General features: G+C 44.7%; 1 protein-coding gene across 1 annotated transcript in view; it reads right to left on the reverse strand.

Moving 5' to 3' along the window:
• The window catches only part of PPID (peptidylprolyl isomerase D), a 149,440-nt gene extending 135,551 nt beyond the window's left edge, over positions 1-13,889 (reverse strand). Inside the window, exons 1-4 of the mRNA XM_069631340.1 lie at positions 13,582-13,889; positions 3,841-3,981; positions 2,790-2,896; positions 950-1,138 (exon numbers count right to left, since the gene is read on the reverse strand). Of these exons, the coding sequence (XP_069487441.1) occupies positions 950-1,138; positions 2,790-2,896; positions 3,841-3,981; positions 13,582-13,666 (522 nt within the window). The 5' untranslated portion in view covers positions 13,667-13,889. The remainder of the gene's footprint in view (positions 1-949; positions 1,139-2,789; positions 2,897-3,840; positions 3,982-13,581) is intronic.
• Between the last annotated feature and the right edge of the window lie 6,077 nt (positions 13,890-19,966).

The following is a 19,966-nucleotide window of genomic DNA, read 5'->3' on the forward strand; positions in this document are numbered from 1 at the left end:
AAGAGTAGGGTTTTGACTGCTCTACGGAAGGCCATGTGCGAGTCTTCGGCTCTTAAGGAAGGTGGGAGAGAGTTCCAATGCATGGCTGCCAAGTGAGGGACGCTAGCTCCTCCTGCACAGACTTATTTCGGGCACAGAGAGTAGGGAGTTCCGATAGGTCTAGTGGATGCAGCTAGGCATATTCTCTGGGACAGGTAAGGAGGGGCAGCCTGGTGGACACATGTGTGGGTTAGGGCGAGAGTCTTAAAAAGGACATGCTCTCCGATAGGCAGCCAGTGTGCTGGTTTCCTGGCGGCAGTAATGTGTTCCCTTTTGGGGATGCCCATGGCTGCACGGAGAGCACCGTTTTGAATAATCTGCAGCTTCTCCAGTGTACATTTGATGTGGAAGTTATATTTGCGTCCGCTCTGGGACTCGCTCCTAGTTCCCCTGCAGAAACTCCAGCTTATTGGGTGATGCCGGATATCCAGGAGCTGATTTTAGGTCCTGCTCATCAAATCTGAACCCTAGCAATAAAATTATCAATTCCTGTTTTTGTTGCATTTTGCCTAAGTATTTTATGTGTGGAGGCATGAACGTAATCCTTTCATTACCCTGAATAATTGTCATACATCAAGTCCTACTTATCCCACTTGTGATCATACAACCCCACCATGGACTATCAGCAACGTTATTATTTTGGTATGGATGGGAAGAGCTAGGTGGAGCTGTCCGTAAATGGGGTGGATTAAGGAGTGCAGTGTTAAGAGGTTACCATTACCCATGGGTACATTAGGATGGCATATTCAGAAATCGGACTTCTCTCAATCAGTAGGTAGTGTGACAAGGAACAGTAGGACGGAGTAACAGTAACAAATATTATCCAATGTCATGTAACTCATTATGCCACACGTGTATTTACGTCATTTCTATCTTATTAACCAAGCAGAAACAAAGTGTTCCAACGTACCTTTGCCGGCTTCTCGTCTCTCACTTCAACATTTTCCAATGTTTTGACGACGCCAATTCCTTTGATCACCTGACCAAACACTGTATGCTTTCCATCAAGGTGAGGTGTTGGTACAGTGGTGATGAAAAACTGGGAGCCGTTCGTGTTCGGTCCAGCATTAGCCATACTGAGCAAACCTTCCTGGTCATGCTGTATCAAAATAAACCACCACATAAGGTATTGATTCGTCAAAAGCGAGAGACATGTTTAAGTTACCACCAACAATTAAGTGTTCGCGCTTGTTCCCTGGAGTAAAGTAATGTACAAGAATAAAGAAGTAGACACTGTTCATGATTATATGAAATGGTTAGAGGGAATAGGTAACATAGTAAAATTGCTGTGGCAGCATTTAACTTATTATCCTAGACTAGATTTCAAGAATTCATCTTTTTGATGGTTCTACAAGCAGACAAACTGCAACCGTCTTTGGGGATAAATATAGAACGAAGATATACATAATGTTTGGACTATTGTATGTAGAACTGCAGACAAGTCTAGCATACCACTGGAGCATCACCCAAGTTTCATCAGGAGTTTCTGTGCAGCCTTAAACTCTAACCCAGGTCATTTTTATTACGATGTACTAGAAACAGAACTTAACACTGCTGGACCATTAGGCTTGCCATGTACAAATTCAAGCACTTCTACTAGCTAGAAGCATCAGTTTATTAAATGGTGGATTGTGGCCCTATATTCACTTATAAATCACTAAATAACACTGAGTAACAGTGGAGATTCACTGGCATGTATGGCCCAGACGTCTAGTACAATGTACAATCCTGAAGGCTCAACTTGATACCTTAAATCCTGACCAATAACTTGTAAATACATCTAAACAAAGTTATAACAATCTCAATGAGTGTTGACAAAGCAAGTAGGTTTGGCGGCGATGTAATAGGCAAAGGTTTCCGTTTGTAAGCTTTCAACAAACGGGGCAGTAAAAATTAAACCTCCTCAGCAAATAATAGCTTAAGTTTTACTAAACAAAATCGACACTTGAAGTATCATCGTCCTTTTCACTATAAAAACAAAGACTATAGCTACTATGACGTACAGGTTTGCTACAAAGCAATTATGTATTTTGTGAAACATAACTTAAACTCTGATAGAAAACAAGGACTACCCTTTGCCAGTTAATCTGTTTCTCCACCCGTATCCTACGCACTGCACTGCTCTTGTGACCCATTAAATGCCATAAGGACACTAGTGTTAAATATGCATACATCACACAAGCAACCGGAGAAAACAGTCTTGTTTTATCCTATGAAAGTGTATATACACGCATCATAATTGCCATTGGAATCATTCAGAGCCATCTAGGACTGGTGGGACAGAGTAAACCAGGGGGTTGCGGTTGACAGGCACCCAGCTACTGCAATTTCTGACACTGTTTTGGCACGCAATGCAAGCTACCAGGTAACCAATGTCAAGATAAACTCAGAAAACGCAATGCGATCAAGGTGGCATTTCAAACAAATTTAGATCAGCATGATGCAACAAGTACTGTTGGGACTGAAAGCAGCAGAGCAATCCAAGTACATAAACTGTGGCACTGGTCGGTTATTTAGTAGACTAAACACAATGGGTCAGATCTTTTAAACCAAAGCCTTGACAAATGGTTGAATAATATGAAACACATCAGCTGTAAACTACACATGGGAGAATTCCAAATGCACCTACATACAAAAAGGAGTACATCGACTGACAAAAAAAAAAAAAAAAAGCGGCTGAATAATTTAAATTTCAGCCAAGAATTTGCACAAATCATAAATAAGACATGCATAGTTATTAAAAATGTTACCTTATAATGAAAATTTTCGTCTTCAAATTTTTCACCATATATACTTTCTCCTCCTGTCCCATCTTTGTTCGAGAAGTCTCCTCCCTGGATCATAAACTTCTTGATAACTATTGAATAGTAGAATAGAACTTTACGGCACGTAGCAATAATAGGGGAATTTGAATAAGCATGCCCACTATGGAAAATATTAAAGTGATGTGGGATTATTGATAAACGGGATAATGGCACCCATAGAAAAGTAGTATTACACTGGTTAGGACCTGCAATAATTGTACATATCGCTCAAAAAGGCACGCTAGACCGAATTTGTCGATAATATAAATTAGCACGCACAAATTGACATGCACAGAAGCAACAAATCGTGTTTTGCAAAACATGATTCTTGTATTAAATGAAATAGTTACAAGACAGCAAATATGGGTCCTCCAGATCATATCACTGGTTGCAAAATGTCAAACCAGCCACCTCCACATTTTAAAAAAAAAATTATAATAAAAAAATATTATAAAAACACTTTCTTCCATTTCTTTAACAAAAAAACACCTCAATGAAACAGACAGCTGTGTGCCACCATAGCTGAGATAGAGAAAGCAAATGATCACATCTTATACACTGTATGCTTAAGGATCTAACATTCTCATATTACTATCTGTGTCTCACCCATTGCGTATCCATAAGTCTCTAGTCCTTGCATCTAGCATTCTTCTGCCAGTCTACTCATGCTTGTCCCCTGGCGCTCAGCCCAACCGGGCTCGATAGCCCAACTTATAAACAAAAGTAACAAAGATAAGCATGCTATACCCATCCCGCCCTCCCGCCCCCCAGCCAATTACCTCTTCCTACTATGCTGCCTCCCTGCTCTATGCCCACCGTCCTCCCAATATAGACCCGCCACCTCTACATTAAAATTGGCTGCAACTGCAAAGGCATTTAATTCCTAAACAAAATTTAGTTCGCTTACAAGACTTGTAGAAAAACAAATAGCGTCTTTGCAATGATAACGGAATGTCAGGACGATTTACAAATAAAAATAAAAGCAATTAAAACTCACTTCTATGAAAAGGGCACCCTTTGAAATGAAGTGGTTTTCCAGTTGTGGAGCCAATGCCCTCTTCTCCTGTACAAAGAGCACGGAAATTCTCTGCTGTCTTGGGCACAATATCAGCAAATAATTCAAAGACAATACGGCCAACTAAAAAGACAAAAAGAAGAGGAAATGTTACAGTCAAAGGTCTTAACAGGCATAATGACAGAGCATATAATCAGTTAATAGGAAGGACAGAGTGGCACAGGAACAGTTCCAACAGAGACGATTATGAATTGAATATGCATAGTTTCAGAAAAATACTGGCAGAGACAGGAGTTATCAGTATGCTTCCCATAGATGTAAATGACCGCTCATTTATATTGTGCTTCATGCTGTATCGGACATCTAAGCACATGACTGGGTATCGAACCTGGGCTGGTCAAAGTTGTCTTGTTTCTAAAACAAGTATGTTGCCCCCGAGCAATCTTCCCGTCCCAGACGGTGCTGTAGCGATAGCACAGCATCAACCCGGAACAGTCAAATAGTCTTAATTTGTGTTAGGCAAGAATTGATGTAGAAACCCTGTGGGAGACTACAAAACACTTGTCCTCTTGGTATTAGGTAACCCACCTATTGGTATAGGCCTGTACCACACACGTTGGTAGTGTGCCTGAGCAGTCAGACTTATCTCTGGGGTAAATGTGAGCCGTAGAGCTGTAGCAATTAAATCCACCAATACAAGTATCCAAATAACACTTACATTATTATAACTAAAAACCTTGAGTGTATTTAACTGTTATTTTTAAATAAGCATTCTTTAAAAAGGGCAATATATGCAGCAATCAAATACACTTTAAAATACATTTTAAGAAGCAACACAAAGCAAGTAGATGCTTGTTACACAATTCCTATACCCTGAGGTGACTTCACTAACTAGGACAGTAGCATTTGAGCACTTGAAATCTTCCAATGAAGTCTAGATAAAAACCTTTCCCGGCAATATTAGTTTAAAACCAATGCATCACCTATGAGGGACAGTAAGAATCAAAGAAGAGTCTGCAGGGAGCCAGGACAGCCAAAGTTATTTGGAGCAAAGTCTATGGAGCTGAGGCACTTCTCAGATAGCAAAAAGTTTTGCATAAAGTTAAAGAGTTTGTTGAAGAAAATCACTGTTGGGCCACAAGCTGTTACATTTGTGAAAGTTGGAGCTACAATCAACTCTAGAAAAGCAGAAGAGCAAGCTACAGACACTGAGGTAAGTAGCCCAAGTCAGAACAGTACCCTTGGTTAGAAGAAGGCGGCCCAGCTTGCTTCTGTCTGGCTGCAGCGATGCAGATCCTGTGTTCCTGGGCCTCAGTCGTGGGGACAAGAGGGAGGATATCCGGGCACTCCTGCGGCAGCAATTCGGAGCTTGGCGACAATTACGGGCTCTTTTCGGATCAGCGACACTTCGTGGTTTAGCACCACCGCGGATCTTGGACACTGGCTGGGGTTCTTTCACTCCTTGAGTCCTGCACTCAAGTGAGGAGACTCAAGGTTTGGCTGTCCTGCTTCTGGAGGGTCCGGGGAGACTACTGGAGCTTCTGGCCGGCTTACAGACGTTTCACTCGACTACGGCTAAGCTAAGCTAAGTAGTACAGCCAGTTGGGGAAAGTCTTCCAGCAAAGTTTGCTTGTGAATCAGAAAAGGGAGTTTCAGCACAGCAGCAAGGCTTCCCAGGCAGTTGAATGGTCAAGGAGGACGCGGCAAGCTTTGTTAGCGGTTTGTTTGCCAGGTTCTTCCCAGTGGTCTACTGTCTTCGGTCCCAAAACCCACGCCTTTCAAGCGGGTTTCCCCCATCCATGCACAGCCTAGCTGTCCCTCACAAAGCATGGTGGCTGCCCTGCAAGGACAGCCAGCACACCATCAGGACTGGGTGCATTCAGTTTTCCATGGAGACAGTTAGGGAGAATTCTCAGAAATGTGCTAATTCCCCCTTCTACCTTAGAGACCCCAGCTCTTTTTCCTGGACTTTTTATCCTGGAGAGAGAGAGACATTTTTCCCCACTCATGTATTTTCCATTAATTTGAACACTTTCTTTTGGGTATGGAGTCTTGACAAACTCCATAAGCATCCTATTTTTACTTTGTGTCACACAGCACCTTCAGTGCAGTGACACAGGGGAAGGCTTCCCTGATTTCCCCAAGGTTCAAATACCGTCTCTTGGTTAAACTGCTGTTTCCAAGAGCAGTGTAGTGAAATTGAGTTTACTTACATTTATAACTTTCTAGACCCAGCACACACGTCTTACAATAGGGTGCTGGAGGGGTTACTTAGTATCCCCGTTGTCTAGTTTCTCATGTAACATTTTTATGTTACCCTTTCTACAATTAATGGCTGGTGGCAGCAGTTTACTTTTTACTACCATTGAATGTTTTTACTGCGTGCTGCAATTGCAGTAAAGCATGCATGGGTGCCCATTTTGTCAAAATGGCCCCAGTCTTTTTTCACCATTTCTTGTTGGAAAGGTCCTTCCTGAGATTTACTATGCATGCCAACCCAGGTTTGGTCGCTTTGTTTGCTTTTTGTCTTTGGCGGGGTTCACTCCTGAAGCCTGCCACTAGCTCCAGCGTGCCTGGCAAGGCAGGAAGTGAGGGAGGTGCCCGAAACTCCATGTGCTTAATCCCCATGGTTACAGGAATGCACCAAAAGGTGATTGGCTGGCTGTCCTTGGAGGACAGCCCCCCTGCCGTGTGAGTGACAGCTCGGCTGAGAATGAATGGGAAAAACCTGCATAAAAGGCGAGGATGTTTGCTTGGAAGACAGTCGACCACTGGACGAAGGAATCCGAAGAAGAACTTGGAAGAGACATCTGCTGCAACTCCTGGACCATTGGTTTGCCTGGTGAAGGCCTGCTGAAGCTCGGAATTCGCCACGATTAGAGAAGCCCTGCGAAGGCAGACTTCTCCCCATGGGTTGGTGGGACCAATCAACCCCAAAGCAAACTCATCTGGACATCCTCTCAAAGCTGGTTGTACTTACATTGCTGCTGCTGGAACAGATTGCATCGTTTTTTTAAGTCGGACCCGTGCTACAGAAAGGTCCATCTGACTCCCATGAAGCAGGACTTACTTACCAAGCCTGAGCCACCTCAAGAGAGGCTGGACCCCAGATGCAAGGAAAGCCCATAAGGTATCTGAGAACTGTGGTGGTGCTATTCGCGAGAAGCTGAAATCGCGAAGTGCCGCTAATCTGAAGTTTGCCCATTGCTGCCCCCGACATTTAAACTGTAGTGCAGGAGTCCCCAGACATCCCCCCGCTTGTCCTCGCGACGGAGGCCCTGGAACAACAGGATCTGCCATACTACAACTGGAGCAGAAGCCAGCTGGAACCAATTTCTTCAGACCTAAGATACTGTCAACTATGGGGTTGCCGTTGTGTAGCCTTGCTAACTTCTCAGTTGAGACTTGTCTTGGTTGCTCTTGCAGAGTTTCTTACAGCTTTGCCCCCCACAAGCCTCCCAGCTTGTGACCCTACAGTGATTTCATTTTCTACAAATACTTTATTTAACTGCAAGAAGTGCTTCAGCTCACCTAGAATGTTGCTCAATTAACATTGGCTGTCCTGGCTCCCTGAACTTTGCACTTTAACTATTCCTCAACAAAAGTCACACATTCTATAACTTGTGTAGCTGGGAAAGGGTAATTTGCCAACCATTGTGCTTTTCTACCGCAGGATGAATCCTCAGCTGCAGTATAGCACCCCTGGGTGACCCAAATGGCCCTTGTCTTTTTTTCGCCATTTCTTGGGTTTTACTCTGCGTGCCAAACCAGGTTTGAGCCCTTTGTTGGTCTTCAGTACTGAAACTCGCCTCTGGCTGCAGTGTGTCTGGAAGGGCAGGAAGTGAGGGAGGTGCCCGAAACTCCTGTCCTTTGTTTCCCTGGTTACCTGAATGCATCCAGTCCCGATTGGCTGGCATTGCAGGACAGCCACCCTGCTCTGCAACAGCTAGGCTGGGCATGAATGGGAGAAACCTGCTTAAAAAAAGGTGAAGCTTCTTGGACTGAAGACAGAGTCGAACACTGGGAAGAACAACCAGATGAAGAAATCGTGAAAGAAGCTTGCTGCATCCTCCCGGACTGTTGAAGCCCTGGTGCTGTGCTGAAACTCCTTTTTCTGATCGACAAGAAAAGCTGCAGACAGAACAACTTCTTCCCTTGGGTTAGTGGGACCAACTAACCCAGAGACGAACTTTGCGGGAAGGCCTTCCCCCAACTGGCTGTACTTTGCTGCTGCTGGAACCGAGTGCCAGGGGTCAAGAAATCCATAGTCGAGTGCAACGTCTGTAACCCGGAAAAAAAAGCTCCAGGAGTCTGAGGACCCTCCTGAAGCAGGACAAACCAAGCTTGAGTCACCTCACCAGAGTGCTCAAGGAGTGAAGGAAGCCCAACCGGTGTCCAAGATCCGCAGTGGTGCTGTTTAGCGAGCACTGAAACCGCAAAGTGCTGCTGATCGGAAGAACTCCTGTAGCTGCCGCTGACCTTTGAATTGCTGCCACAGGAGTCCTCCAGACATCCTCCCTCTTGCCCCATGACTGAGGCCCAGGAACCCAGGATCTGCATCACTGCAACCAGACAGAAGCCAGCTGGACCCTCTTCCTCTAAACAAAGGTACTGTTCTGACTTTGGAGTATTTGCCTCATCGTCTGTAGCTTGCTCTTCTCAGTGGAGACGCACTGTAGCTGCTTTTCTAGAGTGGATTGTAGCTTTTTACAAGTTTAACAGCTTGTGGCCCAACAGTGATTTTCTTCAACAAACTCTCCAACTTTGTGCAAGACTTTTTGATATTTAAGTGCCTCAGCTCCATAGACTTTGCTCCAATTGACTTTGGCTGTCTTGGCTCCCTGCAGACTCTTCTGTTCGATTGACTGATCCATTCTTACTGTCCCTCATATGTGATACATTGGTTTTTAACTAATATTGCTAGGAAAGGTTTTTAATCTAGACTTCATGGGAAGATGTAAAGTGCTCACATGCTCCGAGAACCTGTTTAACCTTTGCCTTCCTTTAACCTTTCCTTTCTGCCAACCTCAGAATTTACCAAGTACAAAAGTGATATATAAATGCCAATACTGTCCTAGTTAGTGAAGTCACCTCAGGGTGTAGGAAGTGTGTATGAAGCGTCTATAAAGGAGCATTTACTTGCTTGACTTGATTCTGAGAAAGTAATTAAATTTGTGCACATTGCCCTTTTTAAAGAATGCTTATTTAAAACCGACCTGTAAATAAAGAAATAAATTACTTATTTTACTAGAAAACCTTGAGTGTAAATGTTGTTTGGATACTTGTATTGGCGGTGCCTGAACTAGGCTCCAGATAAGAACTTGAAGTGGTAGTGTTTTTCTCCCCATTTGTTTCTTACATTCGGAGGAAAATTACATTTTGCGATTAAAAAAGTATATTGCATTCCCAGCTTAAGCAATTTTTGGGGAAGCAAAAAAATATTGAACTCGAGGTATTTTGTAATTCGTGCTTTTTTGCACCCAGCAATACATTCAAATATATGCATATTTATCTTCGGTCCTCTTCGCACCAGGCAACAAGAATTGTAGTAATGCTCCTTCATGTGGCACGGCTATGCTGGTAACACTGATCGTAACATATCCGCAGAGTAGCGTGCTTGTAAAGTGGTGCAGGGTTCGATTTATCCTTTGTTTTCTCATTTTCTGTTTAGCGCACACATACTCACAGTTTTAGTTTTTTTAGGCAGTGAAAGTGGCTGTTAAACCACTTATCTGTAAGGCTGGCCTGAACCATGGATGGTTTAGACAATAAAATGGTCCAACTGAGGTTAATGAAGTAGTGTCAATTATGAAACCAAATGCGACTGATAATTTACGGTGCTTAAAAAATGGGCTCAATCTGTCTTCAATTGCTATGTGTTAGCGGAATGCACTAGCTACGAGTGTAGTGCCTTTGTAGTCCCCCAAAGCCAAACAAATGAGGCAAGTCTGATCATTCACATGCTTTGGACATTCTAAATTAGTCAAACGTAAAGGGCAACAGAAGCAGGGAAGTGCACTTATAGTATACAATAAATCTATTTAGCTATGATGCGTGTGTGGCTAGCTTTAAAACCAACAGCCACTTCCGATTCCCCTGGGGTGTAGTGCCATACAAATATAGCTGTGATAATAACCGAGTAGATTTGGAATATGTTTAAAGGTGAATAAAGAACACACGGAATAGGCATTTAAAGGCTATTGTATAATATTCAATTGACAAAAAGTTTGATTTTGCATCTTGCGCACATACTAGATTTGCTGTACGCTATAGACTAGCTCCTGGTTCTCCAGAGGTAGCTCCTGCCTAACAGGCGATGACAGATCAAGGAGCAGTTTTTTTTTGCTCTTGGTCAACAAGTCCCAATTTCGATCCGTGTGACCCCTTTAAGTGCAAAATAACCATGTAGTGAAACAGAAGACCATAAATGCAAAGACGTAAGGCACCAAGAGGCAGAAACAGGCGCTGAAGACCCTGGATACACAGGGAAAATACATGTTAGAGAGACTGCATTCATGGGCCAAGTGGAAGTCTTTTTGAAAAGGAAAGTTAGTCTTTCAGCACAACAGTTGATTTTCCTTGGATCAGCGAACAGATCTAGTTATAGAAAGTTACCCCGAAGGCGGCCAGTGTTTGCCAAAGTACTTCTTCCTAAAGGGTGCCACCACAAGATCCCTGGAGTTAGAGGATCTAAGGAGCATGTGGGAGTCAGCATGCTTGCAGTACACAAGGCACAACTACCAGAAAACGAACCCAATAGGAAGCTGCAAAATGGCTTAAAAGCTCAAGACCCAGATTTATATACTGCACTTCAATGAGAACTCTTCGATCAGACGCATGACGTTTACATTTCTGGAAGGGTGCTACAGACTTCCATTATCACGTAACGTGGAACTCTCTGCACTTCCACTTCGTCTTGAAACAAATCTCTGGTTCAGGAAAGCCCCTAAAACACACCAATTCGGACCGCAACCTGTAGCCCGCCCCTTCACCAGGCTGTTGAACTCGAGAAGAGATCAGTGGCATATAGCATTAACACAAAATAAATAGAAGCTGGGAGCGAATAACTAGCTGCATGTAAAACGTACACAAACTTTCTAAGGGACCTAAGCCAAACGGCTCCTTGAACATTGGTAGTTGTTAACCAACTATAAACGGTAAACACAAATGGCAATGCTTCAAGCATCAATAAACGCAGTCACAAAATCAATGCTCCCCAAATTGGCGGCCACAGAGTTCAGGGATATGTGCGTGTTCATATCCCACTGGCATTTTCCAGGTCACGAACTACCCAACAGCAACATGCTACATGTTCCCTCCCCATGATCCTCAGAAATGAGCAATCCGATCATGTATTCAAAGAACTTGGCTCTTCAATAAGTAGGTTTGTCTGAAACCAAACCGCATATGTAATAAACACCTAACCCAGAGTTTGGGCGTTTTATAAATGTCATAAATAAAATAAATGCAACAATGTTTTTCCGTTTAATAGCATGGGACTGTTCGACTAATAAAAAAATATATATATTATTGTCAGTGACAGAACGTGCAAAGAGGGTTGAAGCAGGTTTGGTTTAACCATAAAATAAAATCGGGGAAAACTGAGGTTCGATACGTTTTATTGAATGGTTAAGACAAGTAGTTAAACAAGTGCATCATCCGAGCATTTTTTTAAAAAAAAATACTAGTTCAATAAAAACAGTGCCACGATGGCTCCTCAGAGGCAGATGAAACTAAACTGTACCGAAATCGCCTTTGACAGTTTTTCTGAGAGAAACGTGGAGACATATACATGAATTGCTAGGATTGGTTGCTATGAAAACCACTCATGCATCCATCTGGTTGAATCCGTTGATTTCTGTTAGAGGTAGGTCTTTATTCTGGCCTGACTGTTTTTTTAGTGGAATTTACTGGATTGACAATGTCTTTGTGGATGGTGAGTGGATTGGTGAAAGAGAATTACAGGCGAGATTTAACACTGAGAATTTCCGAACTAATGACTTCAGAAATTTGAAAAGATGTATAGGTGATGTAGTGGAGCAAGGGGGTGCAATGGTGAACCTTTTTCTTAAGGAGAGAGAGCCAGGTGGTTGTTCAATTGCTATCAGGATTTACAATAGTATTGTGTCTGCTTATGAGGAGAATTCTGGATTGAGGGATGAGTGGGGGAGGAGATTGGGGTGTGAGATTTCGCCTCAGATGTGGTTTGAAATGTGTGCGAATGTTAAGCTTTGTGCTATTGATTTGGAGGAACGATCGAGACAAGTAAAGATACTCAATAGAGTGTTTTGGTGTCCAGAATGAATGTTCAAGAGAGGGATGATTGATTCAGATGATTGCTGGTGTTGTGGAAATGGATTGGGAAGTTTGGAACATCTGCTTTGGGAATGTGTGCGTGTGCAGGGATTTTGACATGATGTTTGTTGTGTCTGTTTGCGTGTTTTGAATTTGGATGTTGAGTTGGATTTCATGACGATGATTTTGGGGGGAGGTGAGTTGCGAGTGGATCTCTCTGTTTCACGGAAGAAGTTTCTGCTCTGTGGTGCTAGCTTGGGCAAGAAACTGGTTCTGAGGGGCTGGAAGATACGGATTGCACCTATTGTGGAGGACTGGATTGAGGGAATGTCTGGGCTTGCAACCATGGAGATGGTGATTTATAAGCGACAAGGAAAGTTGAGATTACATGAAAAGATTTAGGATGATTTTCTGAGTTTGTACTAGTTCTTTGATGGTTATTTGTATATTATATTCTGTGTGTACTTAATTGCTTTGTTTTAATTATATTAATTGATTTGCTTGTTTATCTTTGTGTAAATCGTATAAATAAAAAAAGAATGGTTAAGACAAGTAGTTTAACAAGTGCATCATCTGAGCGTTTTTTAAAAAAATACTAGTTCAATAAAAACAGCGCCACGATGGCTCCTCAGAGGCAGACGAAACTAACTGTACCGAATTACAAAAAATGAGTACCATTTCTAATGCAGACCTCACTTTGTATCTAGAGATCTGATCTAGGGCTACGGCTGCTTCACACACCACTGACGTAGCAGAGCCACCTATAGAACAATATGGCGGTTTTCCGTGTAAATTATATTGTGTTTGCCCATCACTCGTGCAGCAAAGACACCAATGGGGTAGCATGGGTACGATTGATGGCCTGGATCAAGTTCTTTGCAATCTGGGTTGTTCCCCTGGGGCACTGGCAGTGTACATCATGCAAAAGACCGGCGTTCAACACAAGGGTCAAAGGAGAACCAAATAGAGAATGCAATGGTCATCAGGGTGCAAGTGTGCCGTCGTACTCGTCTTTAAATATATATATATTTAAAGTGATTAAAACACAGGTGTCACCGCACAGAAGAACCAATAAAAATGCACCCAGGCAGGGGTGTGAAACAGAAGCAGAGCTTGCAGCTGCGCAGCCTGGTAAAAGGACAGGAAGATAATGAGCTAGGAACTCTACACCAGAACGCGGCATCAAATCAATGGTCACACGGCAAAAGGGGCTAGAGACCAATATGTAGCCTGGGCCCAACTGAAGCTGCAGACAAAGCTAGAATATGTCTCGGGAGAGCAAAGCACTGCTCGCCTGGATATTCTACACTCGGGTAACCAGTGGAATGCAGACCGGGCACATTAGAAGCGAACAATGAACCGGGTAAAAGCTAGGGGTCAGGTAATAGGCGCAGTGCACTTCTCTTTCCGAGCAATAAGTCTCCTCACCGGACTCTCCGCCGATCTCCACATCGAAGAAAACCCGAGGATTGTCTGGACATGAGGGCTTGGTGACAGGCGCCGGATGGGACATGATGGTTCTATTCCTGCAGATGGCGGGCGTCTATTGTGCTGATCTAGTCTGCACTGTAGCTGCAAAGCCTCTGCACCGGCACCTGGGACCACACTTCCGGCCGCAGAGTGCGGATATCCGCCGCTGGCGCCCAATCGCAGAACCCACATGGAGCCGGAGTACAATCAATGGCACATCGCGTACTATCAAAGCATCCCTGTAAACCATCATAAGTTCAGGCAAATGATACCTCGAGCCCTATTTCACAATGATAATAGGGAACGTTGCCTGACACTAAAATGGAAGACCATCAGGCACATGGTTTATTTTTCAGATGTATGTCCTTCAAAATTCAAGTGGCTTCATTTTAATGTCCGTCGCCCGACGTTGGCAAAAGAAGCGGCCATCTTGGAAGAGTACGGTCCCTTTTTTCCCTGCCCACTTAATAGTTTAATAGTTCCACGGCAAGTACGGGCGTTGGCGGAGGCTCTCTAGAGTTTAGCTGGACCACTGCATCTCCCTTTTACATAAAAAGGGAACAAGTATGTATTTTTTTTTTCGTTCACTTATTTTCTTTTTTTAGTGCAAATTACGGACAAGTGATTAAACAGCAGCCTTGTCAGCTGCCTACAGAGCCAAGCCTATTAACCCATGCCGACCCTTCTTAACAACTGTATCATGTTAGCGAGCCCTGATCCTGTCCAAATTAGATTACTGCAATGTTCTATTCGCAGGATCCTCTTCAAATAACACCAATAAACTTCAAATCACACAGAACAACGCCCTAAGAGCAGCACTGGTATCCCAAAAAAAGAACATCTCCAACGCTAGACGCACCATTCATTGACTACCTGTCATAAACCGCATCACATTTAAGACCCTCTGCATCACACACAAGTGCATCGCTAACACACATTGTTGTGGCCTCTAAGGACGACAGGACGCCTGGGTAATTGTCATAGCTCTCAACTCACACGCTTTTGGCGGGTGTCACCGCCTTCTAAACAGCTGACTCACCCGCCAAGCCTCCTGCATGCCCATTCATTTCAATGGGCCTCTCACCCGCCAAAAATAAAATCGGGTGTTTTCACCCGCCTTTGTGACACAAATGGTTGAGAGCTATGAATTGTAACTGCCTTTATTGATTACAAAACACGTGAATGCAATAGTCCATGTATGGGACGGGGCAGGTACTCACAGTCTTAGCTGGGCCTTCCAGTTATCTGCACTGGAGGCAAGGTGTGCATTTGCACTGCACGCTGTATACTTCCAGGGCCACAGAGACTTGTGCAATCAAAAGCAGGGTGGAAAAGCCAAACTTTCAGGAGCAACAGACAGCGCTTCCCATTGAACTCGAAAGTAATCTGTTCCTGCTACTGAGCCGGGTGAGCAGCCACAGGATACAGCTGGGCTGAAGCTGGAATCATGCAACACTGAGGAAGCACCTTGGCCCCTGGAAAAACCAAGGGTGTCTCGGCGCGTGCTTGGGAAGCCCACATGAGACGGCTGGAACCCCTGAGCAGAGGCAACCAAAACGGCCACAGAGAAGCTCCCCACGGTGCGGCTGCTGATGTAAAACTTCTACCTCTGTTTAAAGTTGTGTTCTGAAAGTTGTTGTGGTCGACGTGACTTAAATAAAACTGTGGAGCTGCTGTACTCAGTCGTGCTAAGACCCCAATGTAGGGTGCACAGTCCTGTGCGGACTGCAGTACTCTGCAAGTTGTACACTTTACAGTCCAGGGTGACTAGCGCAGACATGCCAACATTCTGGAGCCCCTGGGAGGGAGATTTCATCACAGCAATCGGGAAGATGTGTTTTTCCCATAGGATTGCATTGGGGTTCTCATTATTTTAGGCGGGAGACACTAAAAAATAGCCTGATTTTTCAATAAAAAATCGGGAGTCTCCCACCTAATTCAGGAATGTTGGCATGTATGCTAGCGAGCCCCTTCCTGCCCCTTACCACTGTGCACAAGAAAGCGAACATAGCTGGCATAAACAGGTAGTACAGCAAGCAAGGTTCATTCCCCTTCTCTTTACCTGAGCCCCGTCTCTCTCCTTTCTTTACCTCTCTCTGTTTCCACTCCCTATCTTTACCTCTGACCTGCCTCTTCTCTTTGCCTCTTTCTTGCTTCCTCTCACCATTGTTTCTCGCCCCCCTCTTCCCCGTCTATCCCTCCGGAAGCGTCCGTTTTGCATGCCTCTTATTTGCAAACCAAAACAGCAGTTACGTGATTCAAGCAGAGGGATTACAAACAGGGGGAGCACCCTGTCATAAAAACACACAACTGTCCCTTTGTCAGTGCGAATCGGTTGAGATTTTACGATTTTTAAAAGAGCCTTAGTTTAGCCTGATTTCCTAGCCAGTATATTAACGATATGATATGATGTGACATTTTTAACAGCGCACGCCTGTACATAAGTGTTTCTAGGCACAGCAAGACAAGGGAGGGAAGACAGAGGGAGGACAAAACAAACGATCTTACTAGGCCTTGTGTTATTCAGAACGTGCAAGTGCCGGGGAAGGGAGTGAGAGAAGTGCCATGGAGAGGAGGAAGGGGAGAGTGCAAGAACAGGTAAGTGCTGGGGGAGTGGGGTCGGTGGTGTTATTACTCCTGGATAAGTGTGTGAGGGAGCATTATCTGGCTACACGTATTGTAAAGTGTTAGCTAAAAACCAAATAAATACATGTATAACACCATTTATTTAGGAGTTTTGCATAGTGCTGTACATCACCTCGCAATAATTTCTGGGTGCTGCGCGTGGTAAAATAATCATAAAAAGCAGAGAAAGCAAATCAGTTATCATGCTGCTGGAACAGCACCGTTTCGACAGCTGTGTTACTACGAGCTTCCTGAAGTAGAGGGTTGGGCTGAGCCTCCATATTTTGTTAATTTTAACATCCATAGGAGATTAAATTTGGAAAAAGCACACCCTCTCAACAGGCACACCGTGATCCCAGGTGTTGGGCACATCATTAACAGTCCATTAATATTAGGTGCGGAATATCCACTTGCCCGTCTTTCATGATGATGCTCCGAGTTTAAGTAGATGTGTGCCATAAATGTGTTTAGACAGACTTTAAACTGCTCATATGCTGGGCTGCTTGAGCGCTGTGCTTCGGTGCTGCCAGCTCAGGTAACGCTATACTAGATTGTGGTTAACATAACAGGAATTGTCCTCTGTCAGAGCAACTTTCCTACCCATTTGCAGAGCACAGTACCTTAGACATCTTTTGGTTACTCTGGCCAGAGGGCCGGCCCACATGTTGTTGTAATTAATCACCGCCACTTCAGGTAAAAATGGAACAGAATGACTTCCTGCAGACTGCCTCTGCTTACCCTGATTGTGCCATTCATTAATACGGCCCGGTACCAGGATATTTACTGGCTCGCCCTGTCTGGCTCCAGTGCTGGCCAGCATGCTCAGCTCAGCATGCCAGTTAAGTTCTTCTGCCCGGGTTGCCAGGCTTATGCGGATCAGAGTCAATGACCAACTTTGGGAATGCAAGTGTGTAGTACCATGAAGGAGAGACACCTCGGCAGGCACTACTTTAGGTCTGCATAGCTCTCAACCATTTGTGTTGCAAATGGCGGGTGAAAACACCCGATTTTATTTTTGGCGGGTGAGAGGCCCATTGAAATGAATGGGCGTGCAGGAGGCTTGGCGGGTGAGTCAGCTGTTTACAAGGCGGGTGACACCCGCCAAAAGCGTGTGAGTTGAGAGCTATGGGTCTGTTTGGGAAGGCACACATTGACTTTGCTCGCTGTACAGTGAAGAAGGAAAAGTTTTAGGGCATTTCCTTGGTAAATGGTTGCCACCTGATTGTCCACGCTGGACTGCATGTTGAAGAAATGTATAATCCCCTGTATGTACTCCATCCGGGTTATGGATTAAAGGGCACAGCGATATTTTTGTCTCTATATTACTTTTGTTCTAGGGATTGCCTTACAAGCTGCATTTGCAGAAGCCCTTGTGACCATCACTTCCCTTGGGGCATAGAAGTGTTATCACCTTGTTGACTTTTCACACCGATTTCCTCCGCTGTAGGCACTTGGTGACACAGAAGGATTTATAGCTTTTCAGTGGGTATTTCCTGTTTCAGCTTCCTGGCCATCACGTGATAACACATTGTGTATAGGCGCTATATAAATAAACTATCATATCATATCATATCATTATGTTGAACTTTCCTGTGATCTCTTCAAGGCCATATGTGTCACAAGTCTCTCACCTTCTCACCTGTTTTTGTTGTTTGTTTGAGACCTTCTTTGGTGACTTCTTTCGCACAGTCCGGGATTTGTATAAACCCGTGTGCTGGTCCTTGGATTCCAGCGTGAGGATGGCAATCCAACTCCAGGATACGTTCAGATGTCCAGGACGGAGACCAGGAAGACACAATGGGCCTCATTACAAATCGCCCGGTATGGAAACAACGGTGGCGGTAAACCCGCCGCCACCGTTGTTTCCATGCCGGACGATCACAACCCCTGCAGGCGGGAGGTGATGTTCCCGCCAGGTCTGACCTGGCGGGTTTAACACCGGCCGCCTGCAGGCGGACGACGAAACACCGGCAGCATTAGGAGATGCTGCTGGTGTTTCCATGATCCCCATTCCCATTGAGTCCATCGGACTCAATGGGAATGGGGATTAACACCATTCCGCCTCCGTGATTCCCGGAAAACTGGGGTTGTAATGCCCCGGTAATTCTGGGAATCACGGAGGCGGAATGGTAATACGAGTCCGGTGGTAACCAGGTGGTTTTACCGCCTCGGTTACCGCCGGACTCGTAATGAGGCCCAATGTCTGAGCTCAGAGACACGGAACGCCGTGACCCGAGCGCGGGTGAAAATCCAGGAAGTTCGGAGGTAAGAATTGAGGAAAAGAAGGAAGGGAAGGGGAATTCAAGGAACCAGGAAACAGGATTCAGAAGGAAGCCCCGAGCGAACTTCGGCACACACGTCCAACTACAGCAAGCGGTAGCGTTGAGACGTGCAGAGCCGCGGGGGCATGACTGTTTAGTAGAACGTAGAGCGTGGAGCGCAAGGACTGGCAAGCAGCGTTCTGTATCAGGCGGCCATGTTGGAAGGATTACTGCATTCAATCCCCTATGGGTCAGGGACCACGAAGTCCGGAAGGGACGTAGGCGACGGTTCATGACAGTATGCCTCCTCTGAAGCCCAGCTCCTCCGGGTTTGCCTGGATGGATAAGATGGTATCTTCGAATCAGCCTGGGGAAATTCATGTTTGACACAGGTTTCCAGGTGCGCTCACTGGGAGGATAACCTTTCCACTCAACCAAATATTGTAATTGACCACGTCGGTACCTGGAGTCACAGATTCTGGAGACCTCATATTCGAGTTGGTCATTGACGATCACTTGGGTAGATCTTGGAGCAGTTCTAGAGGACTGAACATATGGGTTTAACAGAGAGGTGTGGAAGACTGGATGGATCCTTTTCCATGATTCTGGTAGTTGGAGTCGAAAGGCCACTGGAGTGATGATTTCTTTTATAGAAAAAAGCCTGTAATACCTGGGAGCCAATTTATTTGTCCATAGGTGATGGGGAAGGAGTTTTGAGGATAACCAGACTTTATCGCCTACTGAAAAGGAAGGTCCAGGTCTTCTTTTGGAGTCAGCATAATGTTTAACGTCTCTTCGGGCCTTTTCCAGGTGTTCCTTAGCTTCTCTGTGAACATTAATTAGTGTTTCAATCTAGGGCTCAACCCCAGGAACTGGGGTAGGGTGTGGAAGAATGGACGGTAGGACTGAAGGATGAAATCCTTAACTACAGAAGAAAGGACTAGTTTTGATAGCCGAATGATCCGAATTGTTGGATGCAAATTCGGCCACAGGTATTAAGAGTGACCAATCATCCTGGACCTTGGTGGCAAAGCAACGAAGATACTGTTCCAGGGTTTGGTTTACTCGTTCAGTGGCTCCATTCCATAACCCGAAGACAAGGCACGTTGGATTCCCAGTATTCGACATAACTGTTTCCAGAACTGGGATATGTACTGGGGTCCTCGGTCAGAAATTATCTTGGAAGGTAGCTCATGAAGTCGGAATATGTGTTGCAGGAAAATTCCAGCAAATTCAGATGAAGGTGGCAGTTTGTATAAGGGTGTAAAATGAGCCATATGAGTGAACAAATCAATGGTAACCATTATAGTTGTCTAGCCACTGGAAGAGGGTAGTTCCACGATGAAATCTGTGGCAATGTGTTACGCTCACCTGGTTCCCACAGGGGCGTCGATCGGAGCCGGACAGCTGCGGTCTCCACCAACGTGATGCGTAGTGAAGAGATGATAGTCTGGACT

The sequence above is a fragment of the Ambystoma mexicanum genome, chromosome 6q, assembly GCF_040938575.1.
Source record: "Ambystoma mexicanum isolate Mex_15411 chromosome 6q, UKY_AmexF1_1, whole genome shotgun sequence".
In the NCBI taxonomy this organism is placed as follows: Eukaryota; Metazoa; Chordata; class Amphibia; order Caudata; family Ambystomatidae; genus Ambystoma; species Ambystoma mexicanum.